At 41.8% G+C, this 24,412-nt stretch overlaps 1 protein-coding gene across 13 annotated transcripts in view; it reads right to left on the bottom strand.

Annotated features, from left to right (window-relative positions):
• Positions 1-24,412, bottom strand: part of dmd (dystrophin) — a 360,279-nt gene that overhangs the window by 27,376 nt on the left and 308,491 nt on the right. For 12 of the 13 annotated variants that reach the window (XM_049569632.1, XM_049569640.1, XM_049569631.1 and 9 more), the window contains 5 exons: positions 5,354-5,415; positions 5,089-5,163; positions 2,844-3,045; positions 2,668-2,753; positions 1,908-2,065 (listed from right to left, as the gene is read on the bottom strand). In XM_049569632.1, coding sequence (XP_049425589.1) covers positions 1,908-2,065; positions 2,668-2,753; positions 2,844-3,045; positions 5,089-5,163; positions 5,354-5,415 — 583 coding nt within the window. Of the gene's footprint in view, positions 1-1,907; positions 2,066-2,667; positions 2,754-2,843; positions 3,046-5,088; positions 5,164-5,353; positions 5,416-20,841; positions 21,075-24,412 lie in introns of those variants that run through there. The other variant, XM_049569644.1, reaches the window with a different exon arrangement.

Raw genomic sequence — 24,412 nt, 5'->3', positions numbered from 1 at the left:
TTTACCACTTGAAATTCTTAGTCATTTTCAAACCAATGGGTATGTGATTTCAAGATCAAGAAGAACAAGACAAAAATAACTTATCATTTCTGGCTGAGATCATTTTTGTCACTGCAGATTTTACTGGCTGTAGCTAGCTAGCTTATTAAGATATTGATATCAAAGCTCTCTACATTGTAAACTATCTTGTTTTTTGGACTGAGCACATACACTTGGTAGCAGAGGTTAACAGATTGTGTACCTCACAAGATTGCGCCCCTGTCCTACACAGCCTGACATATAGAGCTAGCTAGTCCTAGTACAAGTCTAGTTTCATAAGAAAGTTTGGAGTGTTGTTTTGTTCTAACATAGCCCTTTTTAGCCACTTAGCATACATACTCACATAAAACAGCATGTTCTCACTGTTAACATAACAAAAGAGAAAGTATTTAGGAAGATGACTGACCAACGTGTCTATGAAAGTAACACTTTCTCAAGTAAGAAGTTGGGCTGGAGCTGCTGGAGTGTGAAATCTAATTCCAGTAAAGACAAAGCCGTTAACGTTAGCCAAAACTGATATACAAAGATCCAGGAGCAGCTGCCTCCCACACAGTGTAGAACTGCTACACACTGGATATGTTAGTCTCGGCTCTAACACACAACACATAACCTCACAACTTGGTACTGAATTTAACTTTATTGTACCATCACTGATCCTGGTTTCTGGCTATAGTGTTCATTACAACATTAGTTATTTTTTGTTTCCAGAGAAAATCAAGTCATTTTGTCCTCTTGTCTCCCAAAATCTGTGACATATCTTAACCATGCTCGCAAACTGCATGGCAACATCCGTAGAAATAGTGTAAGTAGAAATAATACAAGTTCTGGGTTTTATAGTAATCTGTCATTTGTGCAGGTGTTGTATTCAGGCTGCACACCACTTCAACATGTGTAGGAATCCAAAGCTTGACAGGCTTGGTCAGTCTTGGTTGTTTAATATGAGATTGGTCGATTGCTGTATGCGGGAGGGTTTTAGCAAACTGTCGTTTTCCTCAGTATTCCCTCTGTTGAACACATAACAATGGTTTTGCTTTCAGAATACATTTGAGGAAAAGAGCTAAATTCGGTGTCCAAAGCGGGGACTTTAAACATGAAAATGCTGGATCATCTTTTGGAGATTAGGGATAATCCAGTCAGACTGCAATTACTGGAATCCTTTGGAAAAAAAAATTATGTGAATGCTGGATTTGCTGCTTGTTTTGTGGCTCAAACGTTGATGCTGTCTGCTCCCAAACATCAAGAAACACAAAGGGAATGTTGGTCTAAAGAGCTGGCGACTTTCCTTTCCTCGCCTCTCGGTGCTGTCACACACTTTATCATTTAAGCGCCCATGCACAGATAGATATATGGTGTTCATTCTGTCCTGTTTGTTTGTGAGATTTCCCCATGTTTCCATTCCAGCAACATCTCTGCAGCAGTCAGCGATCATTTGTTTGATCCCGTACAGGCTGCCATTCACACGAAGACACTCTGGCCCTGTTTCCTGGAGTCTGTTGTGCACTTGTTGTCCCTCTTGTTGTTATCATCCTTGTTTTTATCGATGTTCTGCCCTTTATTTTCTGTAAAGCTCTGTTTTTTTCTGTTTTTCTGTAAAACAACATCCAGCTGCTTCCTATAAATAAACCTGATTTAGCCTGATATAAACAAACCCTCACACTTGGTGGGGCTATGCTAATATGTAGCCTTCATCTGGAAGACCTCAGGCATCAGCGCAAATAGACATGTGGGCTATATCAGCATTTGACTGTCCTGTTGCTATAAATAGCGAGTACATTCATCATGACTGACCATAACTCTAAAAATTCATCTGCTAACTCAAAACAAAATGCTTAAAAAGAGGAGTTTGTGTGGGAGAGTGTGTCACGTACAAACTGGAAGCAGCTGCGGACGGAAGGCTCAATGTTGGAGCCGCCAAAGGAGGCGACCTCGCCAAGCTGTCGGGGGATCTGGATGGAGTCGTGGAGGAGGAGGCCTAGACGACGCTGGTCACAGAAACCTGTCGCGCTGGCAACCTGTCTGAACAAGACTTAAGGGTGGAGGGGGGAGGAGGAGAGTGAGGGGATTACAAAGGGAAAGATGATGGTTACAATATAACCACAGACACACCTCTACATGTTATCAGACAGGCCGTTTATAACTCAGTATTCTACCTGTTTATGCTTCTGTATCTCACCATTACAACATGATGTCACCATTAATTACTCGAGATACAGCCGGATTATGACTGGAAGAAAGTGAGATTGTTGCAGCTTGACAAAAAGCTTCAACAAACTATTGTTTTATTACTCATTCTGCACTAATTGTCCTGACAAAAACTACACCAACTGGCTGCACATTTGTGGTGCTGTGTGTTCGCGTCCTGCTGCTCTGCAATATCCAGACAACAATATGAATATGATTTGCTGGAGAAGCCAATTCATTCGTAGAGCCATTGCTCTCATGCTCCACTGTGATTGGCTCAACTGTGTCAGAGCGATGACAGCAGTGATGTCGGGTTTTTCCTGCACAGAGAATTATGAGACCCCGACTCCCTCATATTTCATCCCATACGTGTGAAAACACGGCGGGTGACTGGTTCAAAGTGTATTTAACAATCACTACACCCCCCTGTGTGTGTGCATTACTTACATCTGTATTTATCCTCCAGGTGAGCCTTGCAGAGTGAGATGATTCCAGTTTTGAATGACAGAGTCCGGATCTTTCCGGTGCGACCACTACGACCAACAAAACAACATGTCAGAGTATGTTAAATCTCACCGATATACTGGAAACTCTTCTCCGCGTGCGCAGTGCGCTGCACGTACGTGTCGTAGACATTGAGCAGCCAGTTGAGGCACATGTCCACACAGAGCGGGACGTTGACCAGGTGAGAGTGGCTCTGCTCCAGCCGCTGGTACAGGCTGGTCAGACAGGTGACCAGCTGGGAGATGTCCAGCAGCTGCTCGTTCTGCTTCAGGCCGTGCTGATCGAACACCTCGCATGCCATCGGCATGCTCAGCAGGTCCACTGCAGATGGAGAGAGCGGAGGACCGTTAGCTAGCAGACACAGACACAGACACAGACACAGACACACACACACACACACACACACACACACACACACACACACACACACACACACAGAGCTGAGAGTGTCCTACTGCTGAGCTCACACTGTCCTTCAACCGGACCTGCTGGGTTCAAATTCTCTGTGTTTAAAGTGTCCCTGAGCTTAATGCTGCTCAAGGACGGTGACGTTACTCCAGGGATCAATAAAGTATGACATTATTCATCTTTAGCTGCCTTTCCAAACACTTTAGGTACAGTACCTTTTCAATGTATGGAACCCATATGGACATATACCTTAACCTGAGATCTGAGTCCTCACAAATCAACACACTGCAGTGTTTCTAGCTCCACCTTTTAGTATAGTGTCAGTGTCCTAGGTATCTCAACAGATGGGTAAAAAAACAAGATGAAATAGTGTGGTGCGATTGGTACCATGCACAACTTTTGACAAAGGAAACACATAAATAACCATTGTTATGAGTAATGAACTGAAGTGAGCCAGACTGCTTGATGGAAACAAGGCTTTAATCATTCATGAAGTCCACTAAAGGACGGGCAGACAGGGGAGAGAGCCCAAACACTCCTTAAATTATCCTGGCATGGTCAGTGGACGGTGATGGAAGTGATGGGATGAAGGCTACAAACTGAACTACAACTTCAAAAAAAAAATCATTTTGGATCATTTTACAGACAAGAGCTGTGATCAAAACCCGCCAGTGTTAACTCTCAGACGCTGTCTTGCAAGTTTGCTGTCTTTGTGAATTTTGTGACTCATAAAACTGTTAAGTCTTGTTTTTGGCACAGCTGGCCTTTTTCTCTTCCAAGAACACACAACATGGTGGACAGCAGGAGAGAAGCAAACTGAATCGATACTGATGAATCCGGGATCTCATTTCAATTTATAATTCAAACTCCAAGTCAGACTTGAAAGATATTAAAATATTGTAAAATTCTAAAATCTAGATATGATGCCATGTTCACTGTAGGGTAGGCCACCTGGGATGCATTCAAATGAATTACAGCCAACTACACATTAGTTTGAATTTGTTGAAGCTTGACCTTTTGAAAATGTTGCAGTTTGGGGGTTGCTTGCTTACTGTTTCCTGGCCTTTGTGTCCTTGTGTATCTAAATTCAAAAGTTTTTGCTGGTCTGTGAATGCAGCACAGGCAGAATTTTTTTTTCCCCCTCAGCAGCAAGTTTTGAGTCGTGGGGTGGATAACTGATTTGTCGATTTGATCAGGCCTGATCAGATCAGACTGATGGATGAGAGAAGCAGTAATTTTAAGGTAAAGGAATCTAAATAATCCATAAAAAAGGTGGAAAAATAACTGAGCTAGATTAACCTGGTAAAGTAAAAAGAAAAAGAAGAAGAAACAGAGAGTATTATTATGAAGATGGAACGGCCCATCCAGTCTGCTGCCGGGAATAATGTGAGCAAGGGGTTAAGGAAATGAAAATTTCACCACCATGCTTCCGTCACCAGTGTTAATCACAAAACCTGTTCATTTTTATTTTTAGAAAAATACCTTCACATAAATAGTACTTCTGTGCTATACAGTTGCAGCCCGCTATACACCTTAAAACATATCACACACTGAACAGCATGTAGGCGGCTCACACTCTCCAGCTTCACCAGCGAGAGGGATGAGTAAACACACATATGGATACACACACATGCAGACTGATGGCAGAGCAGAGACACAAAGAAAAGTGAGTGAGAAGAAAAAGAGGAGGAGGAAAGAAGAATACACAAAGGAGGAAGTGAAGAGGAGACGATGGAGAAGAAGAATGCTGCAGCAAATGAGGTGAATTAAGAAAAAGAGTGAGACAGAGAGATGTAAGAAAAGAAAGAACAAAGGAGGAGTGTAGGAGGGCTGGAACACAATGAGAGGAACACTCGTGACGAGAGAGGAGTGTATTTCACGCAAGAGATGAGAACCCTATATGAGACACACGTTGAGGAGAGGTATGCAAACTATATATAGGCTGAGGGTACTTACAGCAGAGAGCCTTCTGAAGGCGTCTGAGCTTCATGGCTGTTCGATAGGCCGAGAATCGAACATTGTTCAGGTCAGCTAAAGGAAGAGAAACAAGAACGGAGATGAAACGGAGTTAGAGGTGAAGAAAAGGGAGATGATGGACTTAAAGTAAACAGCGTCATAATTTCTACATTTCATCTTGTCATTCATGAAGTGATACCGCATCTTAAATCACAGTCATGCAGGTCAGGAATTCATGACAACACATGACTTTTCAATCTCTTACCCAGAGACTGGTAGAGCTCGGCCATCTTAGGATGATCCCAGCATGTCGTCTGGGTCTGGTGGCTGGAAAGGGACAAAAAGAGACAGAATGGTCAGATGCCGAGTTGATCAAACAGGTCATTCACCGAAGGCTAAGGCTCAACTAAATAGTCATGAAAACATTACTCCAAGCTAAATGCTAGCACTAGCCCTTCAATGCAATATGTTGATGTTCAGCAGGTTTCAGGTTTACCACGTTAACCATCTTAGTTTAGCATATTAGCATGCTAATTCACACTTAACACAAATGATGCATTCCATTTCCACTGGGAAGTTGGAATTTCAAGTTTCCAGTTGAAAATTTCAACTGGACAGCCTTCTGAAATCAGATTTCTGACTCTGAAAGTCAAAGGAACTTCACCAAGCCATCCCATCATGGCTGCTCTGTGCATCAACAATAGTCAAAGCTGTAGTAATATACTGTTAATTACCTCTTCTGTCTTATCTCTGTCTTATTAAAATGTTGCTAGAGTACTGGATGTGTAAAATACAGCATGGTACGCTCATATCAACTGATATTGCTAACAACATCTTGGTTTTCAAACTTGTTGTACTGGAACGCAATTCAGGTGTGATGTTATGTCAAGCTCTGACTTCCAAGGTAAATGAAACGTAGCAAAAGAACAGATGAGGCTGGTGATAATGTCATATGCTTTTCAGGTATTTGGTTATAAATCAAAGTGCTGGACAAATGAAAATCTTGACCTGATACAGGAAAAGTTTAGGTATAACCACGTTATTACAATTCATCCTGAGGGGGACATGACTGTCTGAACCAAATACATCTAATAATTGACACTGACATTTCCAGGGACCATTAACGTCCCCCTACCCTGATACAACATCTACACCCTTGCTCCACAGTGACTCACATACCTCTGTCATCGTGTATTTATATTTTGATACCATCATTCCCTTTTTTGCCTCTCAATGTAAGGTCCTCTGCTTTCCTATAGTGTGTTACTCTGGATAGGACCATCAGCTATACACACAAAATGTAAATTAAACACACTTAAACCAACTAAACTGATGGAAATCCCTCTGTAAGAATGACTAGTTTCATGTCAAACATTTGATACAAATGTTTCACAAGGAAACTAGAATACAATGTCCATACAAGAGCATTTGATTAATCTTTGATGAGATTTTTGAGATGCTAAAAAGATTTTTAATGATGTTTGTCAGCTTAAAACATAAAAAATGGCTCTTATTTCTGAGGAGATATCATAATAGTTGCTCTGCCAATAGCTTTAAAGTCCGATTAAACCAAACTAAATGCTGCCATCAGAACAAAGTTATCAAAACACAACTCAGTTTCTTCACATACAGATGACTTGAAATAAATCTGAACACTGGTTTTGTACAGTTGACATATAAAACCCTCTGAATAAGTAAATATTTAGACAGATGCCTTTAAAACAGCGTTGTAATGCCAAATGACTTCCTAAAAACCCAAAAGGAGATGGAAGGTCCTTTTGGGTAAAACTGAAATGAATCTCAGTCTCTGATGAATTAGATCAGCTTCCCCAAAATCCAACACTATGACATTAATCCTGTTGTTTGTGTGTTTCTCCTCTCCATCTCCTAATCTTAGTAAATAACAACCCACTGTGGCACAAACCCATACAGGCTCCATCCTCCCTGCATCACACAAGTGTGATAGAGGAAGAAAGAAAAGAGGCAGAGGGAGGAAGAGAGATAGATGGCTGCTGTGTCATTCTCCCCTCACACATTCTCTCCTCGTGACTGCTGCTCGCCACTCACAGGAGACTTGGCTGTGCATTTGTGTGTGTTGGAGAGAAACAGATCGAGTGAAAAGGGAATCTGTGTGTGTGAGATTTACGCCCTCAGAACTGCAATGAGGGACATGCATTTTCTCGTGGAAATGAATATGAATGATAATGACGATACTTAACCCGTCCTGTTATTCCAGCTCCTACTGTCCTGCACGCTCCATGTCAACCCTGTATTGTGCATCTGTCTACCCATGGGTTACAACTAATAAGACAAGTTAACCTGTCACACAGTAATTTGAATGAGGCCATCAGAGGCCTAAAGAATTCAGAAGATGACACCTCAAAGAAATTGACAAAAATAAATTGTCTTTATCAAAACATGGCTGGATTAAGCAGCTCCAGGGGCCCCTATCAATCCCCAGCTCCTCCTACTCTCTATACATTGTGTACAGTTTCCTATGCTGTATTACTACCTTGCCAAACATTAATTTAGAAATGTGAAACACACATGCAAAATTTAAGTAGCGGAGGTCTTGTATGGATGCAGAAAAGGGCCATAAAAATATGAATGTTTATATACAACTGGATTCCATACTGTGGAATGTATACACTACTGAATACTCAATGTTATAATATAAATACCACAGCATGAAATTTTTCGCTTTGAAGTCTCTTGGATTCCTCAGAGGTCGTTTCAAATATTGCAATGTCTAGACAGAATTACCGCCTCGCAGTTGTATGCCTCTGCCCACCTGTCAAGTTGCAGTTACAGTTTGTATCCATGTTTGTCCAGAGCCATATGTAGCCATGACAGCTGACAGTGCTTCAAATGTGGATGTTGCTGCAAAGAAGCCACAAATTCTAAAACGTAGATGCCTCACACATATCTTCAACCTGGCAGCACAGAAGATCTATACACTCAGCACAGCTCAAAGATTAGCGTCATCAATTCAGTATCTGACCGAATGTCTCCCCTTCTGTGTTGAAGGTATGGTGTTGACTAATAGACAGCAAACATTATGGTGTCATGGTGAAGTTGACCTTCGACCTTGTGGATATAAAACGTCATAACTTCATCATTTTATCTCAGTAGACATCTGTGTGAAATTATGTCATGGTTAGTGAATGAATTTTTGAGTTATGGGTGAAAACATGTTTTGTCTTTTGACCGTTTGTGCCAAATTTGAGAAAATTTCATCAAGGTCTTCCTGAGAAATCCCCTTTATGAGAATGGGACAGATGGACAACCTAAAAAACATAATGCCTCCAGTAGGGGTGGGGAAAAAAAAGAAAAGAAAACTGATACAGCATAGTATAACATTTTTGTGTGGTAATATCATATCACCACACAGTAGCCCCTTTTACACTGCCAGATTTTCTGCAAATGTTGGGCCATTTTGCCAGCAAGCTGCGAGCGTTTAGACACACAGAGCCGGATTGACGAGTTGATCCGAGGTGCCCAATTTTCTGCCTCGTAGGGTAGACATATTGGCGGTGGATAAACAGGAAACAGCTGATAGCAGGAATTAGCGAACAGCTAGTACTAGTGGCAAGAGGGAAACATAAACCTGACAGACACTGTAAAGATGAGCAACTGGGAAGACAAAGAATCGCGTGCCCTCCTTGTCCTCGCAAATGAAGAGGCCATTAACCGGCAGATGATGGGGACGGTGAAGGACGGGCCAACTTATGAGAGGATTGCCAAAGGACTGACCAGCTGCAGCTTCCCTCGGAGTACATCACTGTTAACGTCACACGCTGAGCTACTTTTGTTACTTGCTCAAAAGGCGCGTTCCGTATAAACAAAAGTAGGCAGGTGGCATTTTGCTGCACTCCCCAATTTTGTTTTTATACTGCCAATGCTGAAAGAAGACTGATTGGGCTTTCCTGCAAATTTGCACAATTCCTGTGAAAAAAGGGCTTGTGCCGAGTATTAATTTTTTATTCAAATACAAATTAAACTTAAGGTAGCCTACTAGAATAATACAATCAATTGCATTTACAGTCCCCAAGACACATTTTAATTCAGCCAAAAAAATGGCTGACATTAAATGAACAGACTGAAAACTTTATCTTAGATAAAACAGATGTTGACAAAACTTCCTTTAGGGACTTCATTTACAGTTGAAAAAAGGTAATAAATCGCAATATGTTTTGTCGCAATATTGAGCATATTGCAACATTTTTTTAAATTGCAATAATACTGTATCGTGACTTAAGTATCGTTATAATATTGTGGATCCTCTGGTGACACCCACCCAGCCATGGCTGTTGCCAGTGCAGAGGCGTAAAAACTACATTCAAGTCCCCCAAATTAAATGAGTCATTTTTTGGATCTAAAACATGAACATCCTGCCAGTGATCTGCAGTCGAGTCAGGTCACATTCTGTCAGACCAAGAAAGAGAGGTCTTTTTAACAACCGGAAATCCATCTCTCTCAACGTATATATCCAAATTAGTGAACTTGAAATTACTTCAAACAACATAAACTCAGATAAATGGTTTCAAGTAAATGGTGAAATTTTAGTGATATTCAAGTGTCAACTTACTTAGTAGTGGTTAAATTTCACAGTTAAGTATTTGAGAATAGATATAAATCCTTTGGTATATCTTTGCTTCCATACTGTGCTCACATATTAGTATTACATTCAGTTACTGTGTCTTTATCATAACCTGTTAAAAGGTATACCATGAAAAATTGATGGTAAAGGTTTGAAAACACACTCGTGACAATGAGAGTAAAAGTCAACCCCAGATTCACTCTGATTTGACATTTCACCTTGCTATATTTGCTTCTTTTTTTGGAGCAGTCTTTCTTAGAAGTCTGCTGTTTACAGCCTGGCACCTGGACCTTTTCATAAAGCCCTGACCTCACCTGAGCACTGCAGGGTACACGCCCATGAACATCTCAAACACAGAAAATAAGAGAGTACAGGCAAAGGGCAGAGTCTCTACAGAAAAATACACCACCACACACTGATTGAGAGGAATTAATATTGCACGACGTTCGATATGGAAACTCATACAGGTACAGAAGCTCTTGAATTAAGATGATATTTTATTGCTGCTTATTTATTGCTTTATTACCTTAAATATGGTGTCAGTATTTGCAGTCATACAAAAGCCAACTCTCTCCATATGTCCTCCTGACGTTTGCTGTTTAATCCCAGATGAATTCATAGCATCTTTAAACACCCACTTTGAATTGAAATGCCATCTAGGAAACATTAACTCTGCTTACATTAAATGGCAGCAAAAACTAATTGTGTTACTGTAAAGCAAAGAGCTGATTTTCCTGGTCATTAGTTCCACTTAGCTGCTGTTGCAACAATTATGGTACTAACATGATAAGAAAGTCTGGACGGCTAATTCCAGCTGCATTAATAACAAAGTGTCTCCATTCGAGCGAGAAAAGAGAAGTTCTGTGCCACGATAAATACAAGTGTGAAGTGTCAGATCGACGCTGCTGTAAATGTGATGGTAATGCGCCAGCTGCCTGTTTACATAAAGCTAATGGAAGCCACATGTCTTAGCAGCGAGGCAATTAAGGTTTTTTGTTCAGAGCACATCAAATATTTGAAAAGTCCTTCACAGGAGACGGAGAACAGTGGAGTCTCAAGAAATGGTTTCCAGGGCCTTCCACTTTATACGTCAGATGGTTAATAAATAGACAGTTGTCTCTCTGCAATCCTGTAAAAGAAAGTGGCTTCTTAATAAAGTGTGTGTGTCAATCAATGTGTCTGTGACACTTTCGCCATTAAGTTGGATATAGGACAGTTGAGTGTCTATTCAGTGCCAGTTAGAATGAAATATTAAGCCATTTCATTGCTGATGTGAAGGTGAAAATGAGACAAGAGCTGGAGGTGAAGAAAGAATTTAAAAATATTCTTAGTCTTCTGTGAGACCACACATATTTCCCCAGTACAGGTGTGTGTGATCAGACTAACATACATGTGGATAGTAAGTGTGCAAAGTGGTGGGTGTGAGTGGGAGTTGTGGGTTAGTGGAAAAAAAAAAGCGTTCCTTCACAGACAAAGTGCTGTTTTCTGCTTTATAATTCTGTCCTGAGGCATGCTGGTACACACTGTAACCCTTCCCAGCTTGTTATAAGCACACGTCGAGTTGGTCACACACAAGCGCACCTGCAGTTAACCTTTGTCTGAAAAGCAGACAAATAATAATCCATATGCTGTGTTTTTTCTCTGCATTGCCCTTGTTTTTCTCTCTACTGCCTCTCTCCCACACTCCCACTCCAGATAATGAGGAGAGGGGTCCCATGGTGAAGAGCTACTTAAAAATCCTCTAAGCTCAGAGTCTGTGCAAACAGTAGCTCAGTCACTCAGCTCGTCATTGGTGTGCCGCTTCAAGCCACTCGGACAAATGCTTCTAATAACCGTGCAGAATCAAACATGCAGCGATGCGGGGTTCTAACTGGCTGAATCCGCTGGGAAAATCTGACAAGACACCCTCGAGCAAGACAGGTAACTTGCAGCTGTTTACATCAGCTGCTCAGAAGCAAATAAACAGCAATGAGGAGCACTTCTATTTCCATACAAAGCTGAAGTGATCTAAGTTGCCGAATCTCACCCTGGGGTCAGGAACCAATTGATGAGTCACAGAACAATACATCTTCCTGTGAAAGGAAAAGCTGTTTTATTGAACCTGGTGTCCTGCTGGACAAGAAAACAATATACTGTAAAACAAAGCATTGACACAACATTTAATTCGTACTTGATTTTTTACTTGGCCTGTCATCTTCCTTTTGTGGGGATTTTTATCATATTGGCCACAGGGACTGGACCTGAACAATCTGCTGCTAAGAGCAGCGTTGGAGTCAAGACCACCTAAACCAAGACCAATTCATGACCAAGAACAGAGTGTATCGAGACCAAGACAAGACCAAGACTTTGAGGGGTTGAGACTGAGTCAAGTACAAGACCAGACCAGTGAGAGTCCAACACTTCAGAACACATAATAAAATGTGGAACACGTGAACCATAGGTGCTTCTCAAGTTGTTCCAAAAGATCTACAAATCCATGAAAACACCCAAAGAAAACAAATGAAGATCCCTCCTTATTCACCAATTTTATTGCCATACTGTGTGTGCATGTGCATATATAAGTGTACCCTGAAAAATATCTTCATAAAATAATCAAAAGGCAATGCAGAGGTTAAGTTTATGTTTGGGAATTATCCTTTGTTTTCTATGAGCAAACAAATACAAACACTAAGGAGCTGAAATCAACTAAAGCATCTTAATTCAACACTTGATATCCCTGCATGGTCTTGACCGGTCTTGGAATAAAATCCTGAGTCCTTTGTCTGAGAACGAAATACAACAGAGTAAAAATGTGGCTGAGTCCAAGACGAGACTGACACCTTCAAAAAATGTTCTTGAGACCAACCGAACCCCAGTACTTAGATTAGATTCGTTTTGGATTTTTCCAAATGACAGAGGAGAGTAAGACGGTTTTGAAGCCTTTGGGGTAACTTTTATGTAACAATTCGAATTGCCTCTTAATTTAATGTATATATACTCCTCAATATCTATACAGCAGATTCACAGGTACATTATTTTTGTCAGGTTCTCAAAGAATATCTGAGGGCAATCTGTTATGTTTATGCTGACATTAAAAACTACAACACTTCATTTGTTGCAGTTGTGTTCTTGAAATGAATACTAAAATAATTTTCAGTGTTTTGTCATATCATGGAGAATGTCATTATTGCAAAAATACCTTGACATATTGTGATATTATTTTAGGGCCAAATTGCCCACCCCTATTTACAAATGTGGCAACATATAAAGGGAATTAAGTGCAAATTTATTCACTGGGCGATTAAAGTGTCTGTCAGAGCACAAAGTTCCAATGTTGGGAAACAAACATGGAAAATAAAAAAGCTTGGCTGTGAAGACCTTACAGCTCTTGGGCATGTTCTTTCGTTTCAGCTCATATGAGTCCGTATTTGTTGCATTCTGGAGCAAGATGATGACAGAGGGCTGCCGATAAAGGCTCCCTTGATTTATAGCAGAGAGTCTCCCCTACGGGTGCAACTGTGTGTTTGATAGCTATGGGAAAGTTACGCTGGCGTTGACACTTATTCAGCTTTTCTAATTAGATTAGATAACGGACATAAAAACGTTTGGAAAACAAAGTGTCGTAAGAGTAGCGTGGGTCCTTTCAGGAAAATCTCAGTGTGTGAAACAGTGTTTCGGCAAACTATCTAAAGGTTTATTGACACTCTTTTGCAGACAATTGCATCATTTCAATGAGCAGCCACTGAAATTAACAACATGGACTTAGGTCTGGTTGCAGAGCCAAACACAACAGCACCGCTGTGTGGCATGAAATAAACAGCAGACGACAAACTGTTAATTGCAATTATTTGGTTGACAATTTGTATGACGATTAATCATAAACTGAAATATCATGATCGTGACAGCCCTAGGAAGAGGAGGATACTGCACAGTTACACACACACACACACACACACACACACACACACGCCAAAACACCTGACAAACACATTGTTCCAATATGTCTACACCATCCAGAACTGCAGTCCGACCACTTCCCACCAGATGCCCCATTGGGATTAATGAACAAAAAAAAACAACATGAGAGAACAACCATGTATCAGTGGTGGCCTGCAGGAACTAAGCATCTCTCGTTTTGACTCTTTTTTTATGCTCTTTGAAAGCCGACACTGTCTCCCTTGGAAATGTATCATGGCCCCGGGACAAGCCAAAGTGTTGATAATGCATCGTAAACTGTCAAAAGATAAACTACTGCACACTGAGCATCTCCGGCGGAACAGTCAGGGATTCGCTGCCTTGCTCGAGGGCAATCTGATTGAAGTTGATGAGGGAGGGGAAGAGCGTTCAACATTCACATCCCCCACCCACCATATCCCAGTGCGAACAGGGATAGAAACCAGTGGAAACAGTGATGGTTCATCTTAATGAGATGAAATAGCGAGAAAAAACACAAGAAACTGAAATAAAGATCAAAGAAAAGTCTTGTTTTTCACAATACATACTGTAAATGACCTACATGTTCTACAACTCCTTCGATATTTGAGGAGCAGGCCTACAACATGCTCACAATTACAATACCGACTGTCAGACAGACTGATGAAAAGCAGGAGTCATGCTCATCATCTTGATTTAGTGTGTTAGCATTGCTAACATGTGTGAAATAGTATATATTTCAGCCTGGACCAAAGTGGTGGAAGGACTGTCTGACAGACATTACACCTTCTGCAACAGCAGAAGGTGATCCAAATTAAAATAAAGTTGGTTTGAAGCATCTATTAAGAAACACTGAAAGCTACTGACAAAAATTAAAACATCCCCTTTTGGCCACTTTGCATGCACTTTTGAGACAGTTCCAAACTTCAGCTGGTCCGTTTAACTGTCAAATCACTAGAGCTGCATTTGATAACTTTAAGGTATCCTGCCAAATAACCCAGTATCAAGCAGTATCAAAACTTCTCCAGTCAAAATGATACCTACATTTGATCCCTTTTGTACCCAGAACTAGGAAAAAACGACATGTGTAAGGTTTTGCTTGCAGCCTATTCGATTGCTGAGATGCCACCAAAATGTTCGACAGTAAGGCAAGGCAAGTTTATTTGTAGAGCACAATTTGTACACAAAGCAATTCAAAGTGCTTTACAGAACAAGAAAATGCATTAAAATCACAATACAAAATAAAAATATAAATAATCATTATAAAATGAACTTTAAAAGAGAAGAGTGCAGATAAGATCCTTTCAGTCACATGCACAGTGAAATAGAGCTGTTTTGAGCCTAGATTTGAACATTGTCAGAGCAGAGGCCTGTCTCACATCTTCAGAAAGACTGTTCTAGATTTTAGCTGCATAAAACTGGAATCCTGATTCCCCATGTTTAGTCCTGACTCTGGGCACCAGCAGGAGGCCGGTCCCTGAGGTCCTCAGAGTCCGAGATGGTTCATATGGCACTAACATGTCAGAGATGTACTTTGGTGCTAGGCTGTGGAGAGACTTGTACACAAGCAGAGCTGCTTTAAAGTCTATTCTCTGAGCCACAGGAAGCCAGTGTAGAGACCTGAGCACAGGACTAATGTGCTCGTACTTCCTGGTTCTGGTCAGGACCCGAGCAGCAGCATTCTGGATGTACTGGAGCTGTCTTACGGCCCGTTTGGAGAGGCCAGTGAGCAGGCCGTTACAGTAGTCTAACCTACTAGAGACAAATGCATGGATAAGTCTCTCCAAGTCAGGTTCAGACACTATACCTTTAATTTTGGCAATGTTTTTTAGATGGTAAAAAGCTGCTGATGGTATGGGCAATATTTTAATGTCAGCACTTTCAAAATGTATTTATGCTAAAGAAAATGGATCAGGAGGAGTGGTGGTGGCATTTTATGAAAGTGCCAGGCTTCAATAGCTGATCATAAGATCGGAATAATAATACTAATATATATAATAATACTAATACATATACTAAATAAGGAAAATCGGCCGGCTTTATACTGAATTGCACAACAGGTAAACAAAGGCTGAACCTCTCTGAATGTCTATTTCTATTTCACGTACATGTTTTTAGCCTACAGTGGTGATACTCAACTTACAGCCCACCGGCAAAATCTGGCCCTCAACAGGGTGCTGGGTGACCCCCAACCATTTTCTCACTCAGAATGAAAATAAATTAATTCATGCTGGGAGTTTTTTGTACTCTGATTGTAAATAAGGTGCCAGAGTGCATTGAACAGCATCAAAATAGAGCTTGTTTGATGAAAAAGTGCCATGGGAGGATCCCCTGGACCACCTGACAGAGTTTCAGACTAAGCCTCTAATATCCTTAAATTCCTAGAAACGCCCTTGCACACATCTGACCTGTGCGACCCCTGGCCTCCTGTCATTTTGCAAAGCAGCCACCAGGCAAAGTAAGTGGAGTATCCCTGGCCTGCAGTCTATTTTTTTTTTTTAAATCTGGGCAAATCTGCTGCTTTGGCTGCTCCTGCTCACACTGCACACACAACAATCACTCGATTACTAATTATACTGAATCTGATCATACTGTTTCTCAAGGCCTGCTTTTGTCCAGGAAATATAAAGTGCAACAAAACGTAGGGTTGGATTGAACTACAGTTACTCTTTGACAGACAATTACGCGCACGTGCCGTCACACAATGACACACCCACACACGTGTGAACACACAATACTACATATTGCAGTTAAAAGGCAGCTGAATAGCCTATTGCGGCGGTGACAGATAGGCGTTTTAAATAATGGATCCATACAGAGACACCAGTGTCACTTTCTCACTGCAGTCAATTATGGCTCTTGGATGAATGATTAAAGGTGGTTTATGGTCTACGGCGATGTTTTCCAGTGCCTATCAGCAAGAGTGAGCCCTGACAGAATGTCTCCTGCACACCAGGCATCTGAATGATCTCAAACAATGGCCTTCAGGGATGTAATGTGATCAAGAGAAAAAGCGGGCTAAAAGGCATAAAAGCCATATTCATCAGCTGGATATTAGAGGAAGCTGTTTGTGAAAGAGAACCTAAAAGTACAGCCAAAACCTGAGGGATCACACAGAGCTGAAAGATAACTGTTATTATGTTTCTTGTAATAATGTATCATAATGATGAGTTACTATTTTAGACCCATGATTAGTTCTGCATCTTAATTAAACATCATGAGATTTTCAATGGATAATTCTGGTGTTCATATTTATTTTAGTTATTGTAAGCAAATTCGATAAGAAGACCATTATCCTGTTGAAATACTTTGTGATCTATCTGTATTGTCTTTGGCTATCAGCCTCAAGCCCAATGGTTCCTAGTGAAGATGTAAATCTTTTAAAAACAACTACAACTACACAGTATAATTTTTTTCATTGAAAGGGCAAAATTATAACCTAAAACTGCTGGACACTGTAGTCTCTAATGAATACTGGGGTAAACAGTGCATTTCATGAGGTCTATTTTCAGATTGACTGGTATCAAGATGGTGTATGGAGGAATTTCTGTGAGTTTCACAGAGTTCAAGGGGACGTCTTCAAGTTATGTGTTTTTGCCAAGAGTCCAAAGTGTCCGTCCATCAACGATATACCGCTTATCCAGTTCAATGAATCCCACCTGACATTGGCCAAGAGGGGGGATACATGTAGAGACAGACAACCTTTTACGCTCACAATCACATCTATGTACAATTTACAGTCACCAATCAATGTGCATGTCTTTGGACTGTGGGAGGAAGCTGGAGAACCCAGAAAAAAAACCCAGAACCCTCTTAGTGTAAGACAACAGTGCTAACCACTGTGCCACAATCTTAGAATCCATGGGCTATTGGTCTGACAATGATACAGCCTCTGTAGGGAACAGCCAATATTTTGGGGGTTCCAGTGAAGCCAGCAGATATTTGTGCCAAGACTTTTTTGTGCACCTGTCAGTTTGGCAAATCGCTATAAACAGATATCTGCTCATGAAAGCAGATACATTTTTTCCCTAGCTAATAAAAAGCTAAATCGTCATCAGCCTCTTTTGCTCCTCATAAAGCTGTTTGCATGCCGCTCGAATGTGGTTAGTCAATACTACTCAGACCACAAATAGACTATGAACGAAAACCAGAGTGCATCCCATACCCATAGTACTTTGTACATGTCATGAAACATGTCTGGGGGGGTCTTTAATCTCTGGTAATTGATTAATCGATTTAAACTAAATGCTTGTAGGTACTGGTGTGTTGATAAGGCAAAATAAGCAATTTGATGACATCACTTTGGGTTTAAGGAAATTGTGAGTTCACTTATTTTACAGACCTGAAAGACATAGTGATCAGTGATCACCACAACCATGGGGGGGTTAGTAAACTTTCTGTTGCTGCCATTACATAGGCTAGACCCAGCACAAATAAATGTCTGTGTGAGAGACCCTGCCCCATGTCATATGCTTTGTTACTTAATCACAACCATGAGTGCTGCACTGGCTGAGCTTTATCTGCAGTATGAACTGAAGGCATACTAGTTAAAGTGGCTTTGTCACAAGTGTCATTTATATATTAACAGCTGCACGCACAGAAAAAGAAGAGGGGGCTGCCCACCCTAAACCTCATGTAATACAAAAAACATACAGTCCTCATACTGCAGTGGTTCAACAAAGAGATGATTGAACCCAAATGGAAGAAATTCATTTCTCACACATTTTACTTTGTGACCTTTGGCGAATCTTTTGTTTTCACAGCCACTGCTCGCTGTAAGAATCAATGTGAAATTGCATGAAAGGCTGGGGAAAAAAATCTTTTGATGCTTTTTGCTTCAGGAGGTTGAAACCACTGGTAAATATACGTGATTATAGATATCACTCGGAACAACTGTTCCCTCGTGGAACAGCTCATTGACGATTTTATCAGCCCTCTTAAAAACACTGAAATCTGTCATTGGCATCATCGTCACCACAATCAGATCTGTGTACAGGCTGAGTGCAGATTATCTCCCCAGCAAGACTAAATGCTTCATTAGTTTGACGCTCTACACACAAGAAGTAATTTTTCATCATTTTAAAATACAACCTGAGGCCTTCAGAAGGGAGAAAATTACTTTGAATATGAGTAGATTCATGCTGATAACCGATTCTGCACAGAAGCAACTTTTGTACATGAAGTATGGGATGAACTTTTCCTGCAGTAATGGTGACTCTGGCTGGCTCACACGTCTGACGGCTCCCCCACAAAGTCTGGAAGAAGGGAAACAGAAGCAGCTCTTTTTTTTGTTCTCTAGTGGCGGACATTCATATTAGACATTTTGGGCTGTGAGCTGAAAGGTTTTGGCAGGCTAATTATCCCCTGAGGACTAAGGAAGATGGTTATTAAGTATCATCTTTAAACTTTTCTGACAGCTTCTGGTTTCTCTCTCAAAACCAGTCTGATCTGAAGTCATTCCAACTAAGTGAACACATTAATGCCAGAGTTATCTGTTCTCACATGCTGATTCAGAAACCAACATCTTCTTGATGCTGCAGTCATCCAAGATCATGTATTATAAGTCATTCAAACATGATACCCGAACAGAAAAGGCATGCAGCTTGAATGTGGTCAACTTTATTCCATCTCTACCTATCAACGCAGAAATTCACCCCCTGAAAACAAAGATCGGGCTGAACTAGAGCTTGTGGTTGATAATCATCGACACCAAATACAAAGACAGCACACACATGAGCCATAACAATCATGCCCAAGCACGTCAGCACCACTATCCAGCAACTGGGGTTGAATCTATGTGTGTGTTAGGCTTTTTATCCATCAGCTGTATTTAATCAGTGCACACATACACACACATACACACACACACACACACACCTGCAATCACATTGGTGCCAAAAATCTGCACCAGCCAGCCCGCATCCCCTGCTCTCATTTAACCAACTCCTGAAGTGCACACACACACACACACACACACACACACACACACACACACACACACACACACACACACAGACACACATATATACATAGAGGTCCATGTCATATCAGTGCAGGACAACCTCATCCCACTTCACAGTGGATCTGCAAATGATCTGAACCGTGGATGAACACCACACATGAACCTAAAAACCCCGCTGTTTGCACTGAAAAATGAGGCCTGGCGATATTTTTCCAGCCGAAAATAGACCAACGCAGCACATCAAAATCGCCGTGCACGGTGCGCACACCTCCGCACGCACACACCGTGCAAAAACGCACTGATCCAGACACGGGCTGCTTTGCTGGCACGGGGGTGATTGTGTTTGCACCTCCGTGTGTGACTGGTTTGTGACTGTGAAGGAATGCAACACAGTGATACATTGCTGCTTTGCTCGGCGGGGCTCTTTTCTCATGCAAAAACTCAGCCAACGCACCACACACACACTCACACATATCGCTGTCGGGCCAAATTCAAACACATACGGGCAAATAAACGCAGGCAGCACAGAGCTCCGTTTGCAGCCTGCTTTAAAGCATTCAATGCCCTTCTTATTCCAACATGGCAGCAACTAGCCAGTTAAACAGTGCACTGGGAGGCTTTACAATTAGGAAATGCACGGTTCGGGTATCCGGAGGGAACAGCGGGTCCAAGAGCCTCACTGGCCGCACACCTCGCCTGATTCCCCGGTAACAATCACAATCAGCAGCCGCTGTGAAGAAAGGGGCTGGCTGGGTTTAATGGCTACCATATAGGACAGTTTTCCTCCCTTTTCATGGAAAATTAACGTCCTGTTTTTCTGTTCATACGCTCAGGGCTCCATCCCTGACATGCAAATACATATGTTTACTTATACCAGTGAATATTTTTGCAGTATGCTTCAGATTTGTCCAGAAAATTCATGTGAACATGCTATGTGACATTCATTCGTTATGCATTTTGGATGGTCTTGCAGAAATGGTTTAACAGCACACAAGAAGGGAGAGCATCTAACGTTATTTCTCCATCTGGAAAATGTAATTTGAATGAATGGTCCAGTTTGTATGCGTATTTTTGCGCAGATAGTGACTACTGCTGGAATACTGTGTGTTTCTGCAGAGTGTGGGGGATATCTGTGCCCCTGCTCTCCGCCTCTCTGCTGCCCATGAAAACCCACAGCCAGTGTGTTGTCTGTGTGAACAGGTTTACTGCATTACGACCAGCACAATTACCATCACCATTATTAATCACCACCACTAACAGTTCCCAGCCCAGCACTCACTTCCGAAGCTGCTCCCGCATCACCGGCCGATCAGAGAGCTCCGCGTCCGGCAGATATTAACTGATTCCCGGGCAGAACCGAGGCGATATCCCGACCCCTCCGCGGTCCGACCAAGCGTCCTCTACCACCGGCGAGAGGCGTCCGAGATTACCGTGTGAAGTCTACGTGTGTGTATGTGTGAGTGTGTCGGTGTGTGTTCCTCTGCAAGCGGCAGCGGTGGGTTGCAGAGGCTGACTGGCCAGCGAGACACGAGGGTCAAACAACCGTAATAAAACAAAGACCACTTCCGTTTAACGCTTCAAAATAAAAGCTTCAGTAAAAAAGATGCAGTGCTTTTGTTTCTTGAATAACCACACGTTAAAAATCTGTTAACAGAGATACTGTGGTGTCATCTAGCATTAGGTAGATGGAATAATGCAACATCATCAACGCAATCTCTGCAGGCTTGATTGTGATTTAACTGTCCAACAGGAGGTGAGCTGGCTTGCTACCATAAAGAAACTGGACATGGTTCAGGCCCCTAAGAATGCTGCTTGACTTGGCCTCCAATTTTTTCCCAATGGCAAGTCATGGTATTGCAGCGACAAAATCCTATTCAGGGAGCCACATACCCTGGAAGTATACCTGACAGCTAAAAACCTGCACTCTTTCTAATGGCCAGCAGGGGGTGATTCCACTGGCTGCAAAAAGAAGCCTAGCCCCTTTAACACTGCCTGTTCATGGCAGGAACATTGCACTGTTATCCCGTCTTGCAGTTCTGTATAAAAGGTATGATGGCGGAATGGGGGGACAGAGTTGTCTCTCCTCGGAGCCAGGAACGGAGGTAGTGACAATGCCGAACCGATGTCTGTATAAACAGGATAGCTAGCAGGATGGAGTCATGGGAGGCATGGGTGTGACGTTTTGATGACGTGTTAAGCGTGTGACCCATTGCTTGAGATTTAAAAATGAGATGATAGCAGTTAGCGGCTAACTCAAAGACGAATAGAAGCGGCTGAGACATATAGCAGAGATGGTAAATGATTGTTATTTCTATGTTGTGCCAATGTTTTTGTTTATAAAATGCTGCTAACATGTATACTATATGTCAGACTAGAGGCTGAGGCTGATGTGTTGCAGGTTGTGTTGTGTTATTATTTTTCCAACTAACAAATAGTAAACAAATTAACTAATGACATTTAATTGATAATATTAGTTACCCCAAAAGCAAATAACTTGTTACAACCTTATTTTTTGTTGTCAGTTCCCTTCTGATTTAAAATCCTACAATCCATTGAATCCTGGAATTCCTTTCCTCATCATCATGCATGCAAATCACAAAGCAGTAAGCTTGCTTGGAAGATGAAAATGCTTGCACTCTGCAGCTAGAAAAATCCCCATTACTTTAGTATTTCTTCCACCACTGATGGCTACGCAAGATATGTTAAGAAAATGGCATGTTAAAACTGAACCATCCAACATATTTGCCACCTTTATTTTGAAATCTAACTAAACACACTTCCGATCTAAGCCTGTCTGCCTCTACGAGACTTGACACAGCTCAGATAGACGAGGCGGAGCTCAGGCTCCCTGCCTCCCTTCCCCCAATCCCGCTGTTTCTGAAAGCAAAGGAGCCTCGACACCATCCGAGGAGGTTTTTCACCTCCCTGACGAGAGAGAGAGAGAGAGAGAGAGAGAGAGAGAGAGAGAGAGGGAGGGAGACTCTTTGCTTTTCAAGGCACACATATTTCCACATTCAAGGCCATAGAGAGATAGAGAGAAGAGAAAGAAAGAGGGGCAGAAGAAGAAGAAAGACAGAAAAAGAGGAAGAGACAAAAAAGCAGGGAGGCAGAGGAGGAGAGAGGAAAAGGGCGCTTTTTGCTTCTACGAGGAGCACAGGACAGAAGAGAGGAGAGACAGGAAGAGAGAGAGAGGGGTGGAAGAAGAGGAGGAGGAGGAGGAGGAGGAGGAGGGGGGACTCTTTGCTTTGGGAATCAGTGTTCAAGGCTTGAGAAATGTAGGCTATGTTGCACCAGCAAAGAGAGAGAACAGCCTGTAATTTATAGGCAAGTCTGAACTGTTATTTTATCCCACCACAACAGTATGTCTTTATACCTGAGTGTGTGTGTAGGTGTGTGTGTGTGTGTGTAGCAGAGAGACATGACAGATTGAGACGCAGAAGAGGACGGAGAGGGATGGAGTTAAAACATAAAACAAATCCCAATTACCGATTTCAAGATTTCAGATGTCCTTTTGCATCTGACTGTGTTTGTGTAGGAGGTCATTGATCTAAACTCACCGTGGGGAGCATGCTTGCAGTGAGTCGAATCAAACACGCCCTCACAGGACAGGGTGGGGGGTGGGGGTGGGGGGGGACAAGGTGGATGTTGCAGGTTTGAGGAAATCATCTCCAGAAGCAGACACGCAATTGTGCACAAGAAGCAGTTGGCCAGCCATATGTTGTCGCGCTGTGCCCTGAATGTTTATGAGAGTGTGTTTGTATGCGTGACACAGTGGGGGTGTTTTGCCAAGTGTGTGTAGGCTATAGCCTCAGTGGTACAGTGTGTGAAATATGCAATGTGTGCATGGACACTGTATGGCTCAAAGTATGCAGACATCCCTGTAAACATTGCATACTTTTGGGTTGGGGCTTGTTTTCATGGTGTGGGCACTTTAGTTCTAATAAAGCATACATTGACAATGAAAAGGGATAGTTCCGGTTTTCTGAAATGGGGTGTATGAGATACTGATCCATAGTCAGGTTATCACAGTAGATGTCAGTCAGCATGCCCCAGTTTGGAGAAGCATGACGGAGTCCGACATGGAAGCTAAACAAATGTATTTTAGCCACCCAAAACAAGTCAGTTTAAGCGTACGCTACATTTAGACTATTTTTACCACTCTACCTTACTATTAGACAGTGATTTGTGACAGGTAACTGAAGCCGTTATATCGCTTTCTTTAAAGCCACCAGACTCCATTGAGAAAAACAGTAATTCTGGCTTCCTGAACACAGGAGTTGCTGTTCTACCACTGCATCGATCAGTTAGTTTGTGTGTATTATTGTGTGACTTTGGCATTTCAAAAGGTTCGTTTGGATTCACCAAAGTCACACAATGACAAAAACAAGCTAACTGATTGAAGTAGCGGTAGACCAGCAGCTCTCATGTTCAGCAAGCCAAAATTACAGTTTTTCTCAAAGGAGTCTGGTGGCTTTGAAGCATAGATGGATACCTGAAACTGTGATGGGCCTTCACATCTTCATGTCACTGATCACAGTGGGTATTTAAAGATGGCGTTTCTGTTTGTATCTTATTACAAGTCTGAGGAAGAGCCTGCATTGCTCGAAATGTCACTTGACAGAAAATAAATGGATTAATGGGAGCTCTATCGGTGTGCGGATCATCTTTTCCTTTTTTGATGCATGTTAAGTTTATGATCCAGCACCCTTTTAATTTTTCTTTGGGATGTGCGTGTTATTATCTTTTTCCTTCACATCGGAACAGGCTGTCTGACAGAAAGGTAAAGCGGTGATAATACTCTCAATATAGCATAAACTTAAACTTAAATAAAGTGTTTAGGTGGGACTTGT

Source organism: Epinephelus fuscoguttatus, linkage group LG24 (assembly GCF_011397635.1).
Source record: "Epinephelus fuscoguttatus linkage group LG24, E.fuscoguttatus.final_Chr_v1".
Classification (NCBI taxonomy): Eukaryota; Metazoa; Chordata; class Actinopteri; order Perciformes; family Serranidae; genus Epinephelus; species Epinephelus fuscoguttatus.
The sequence above is the reverse complement of the archived record's forward strand: the minus strand, read 5'-3'. Positions and strand labels throughout refer to the sequence as shown.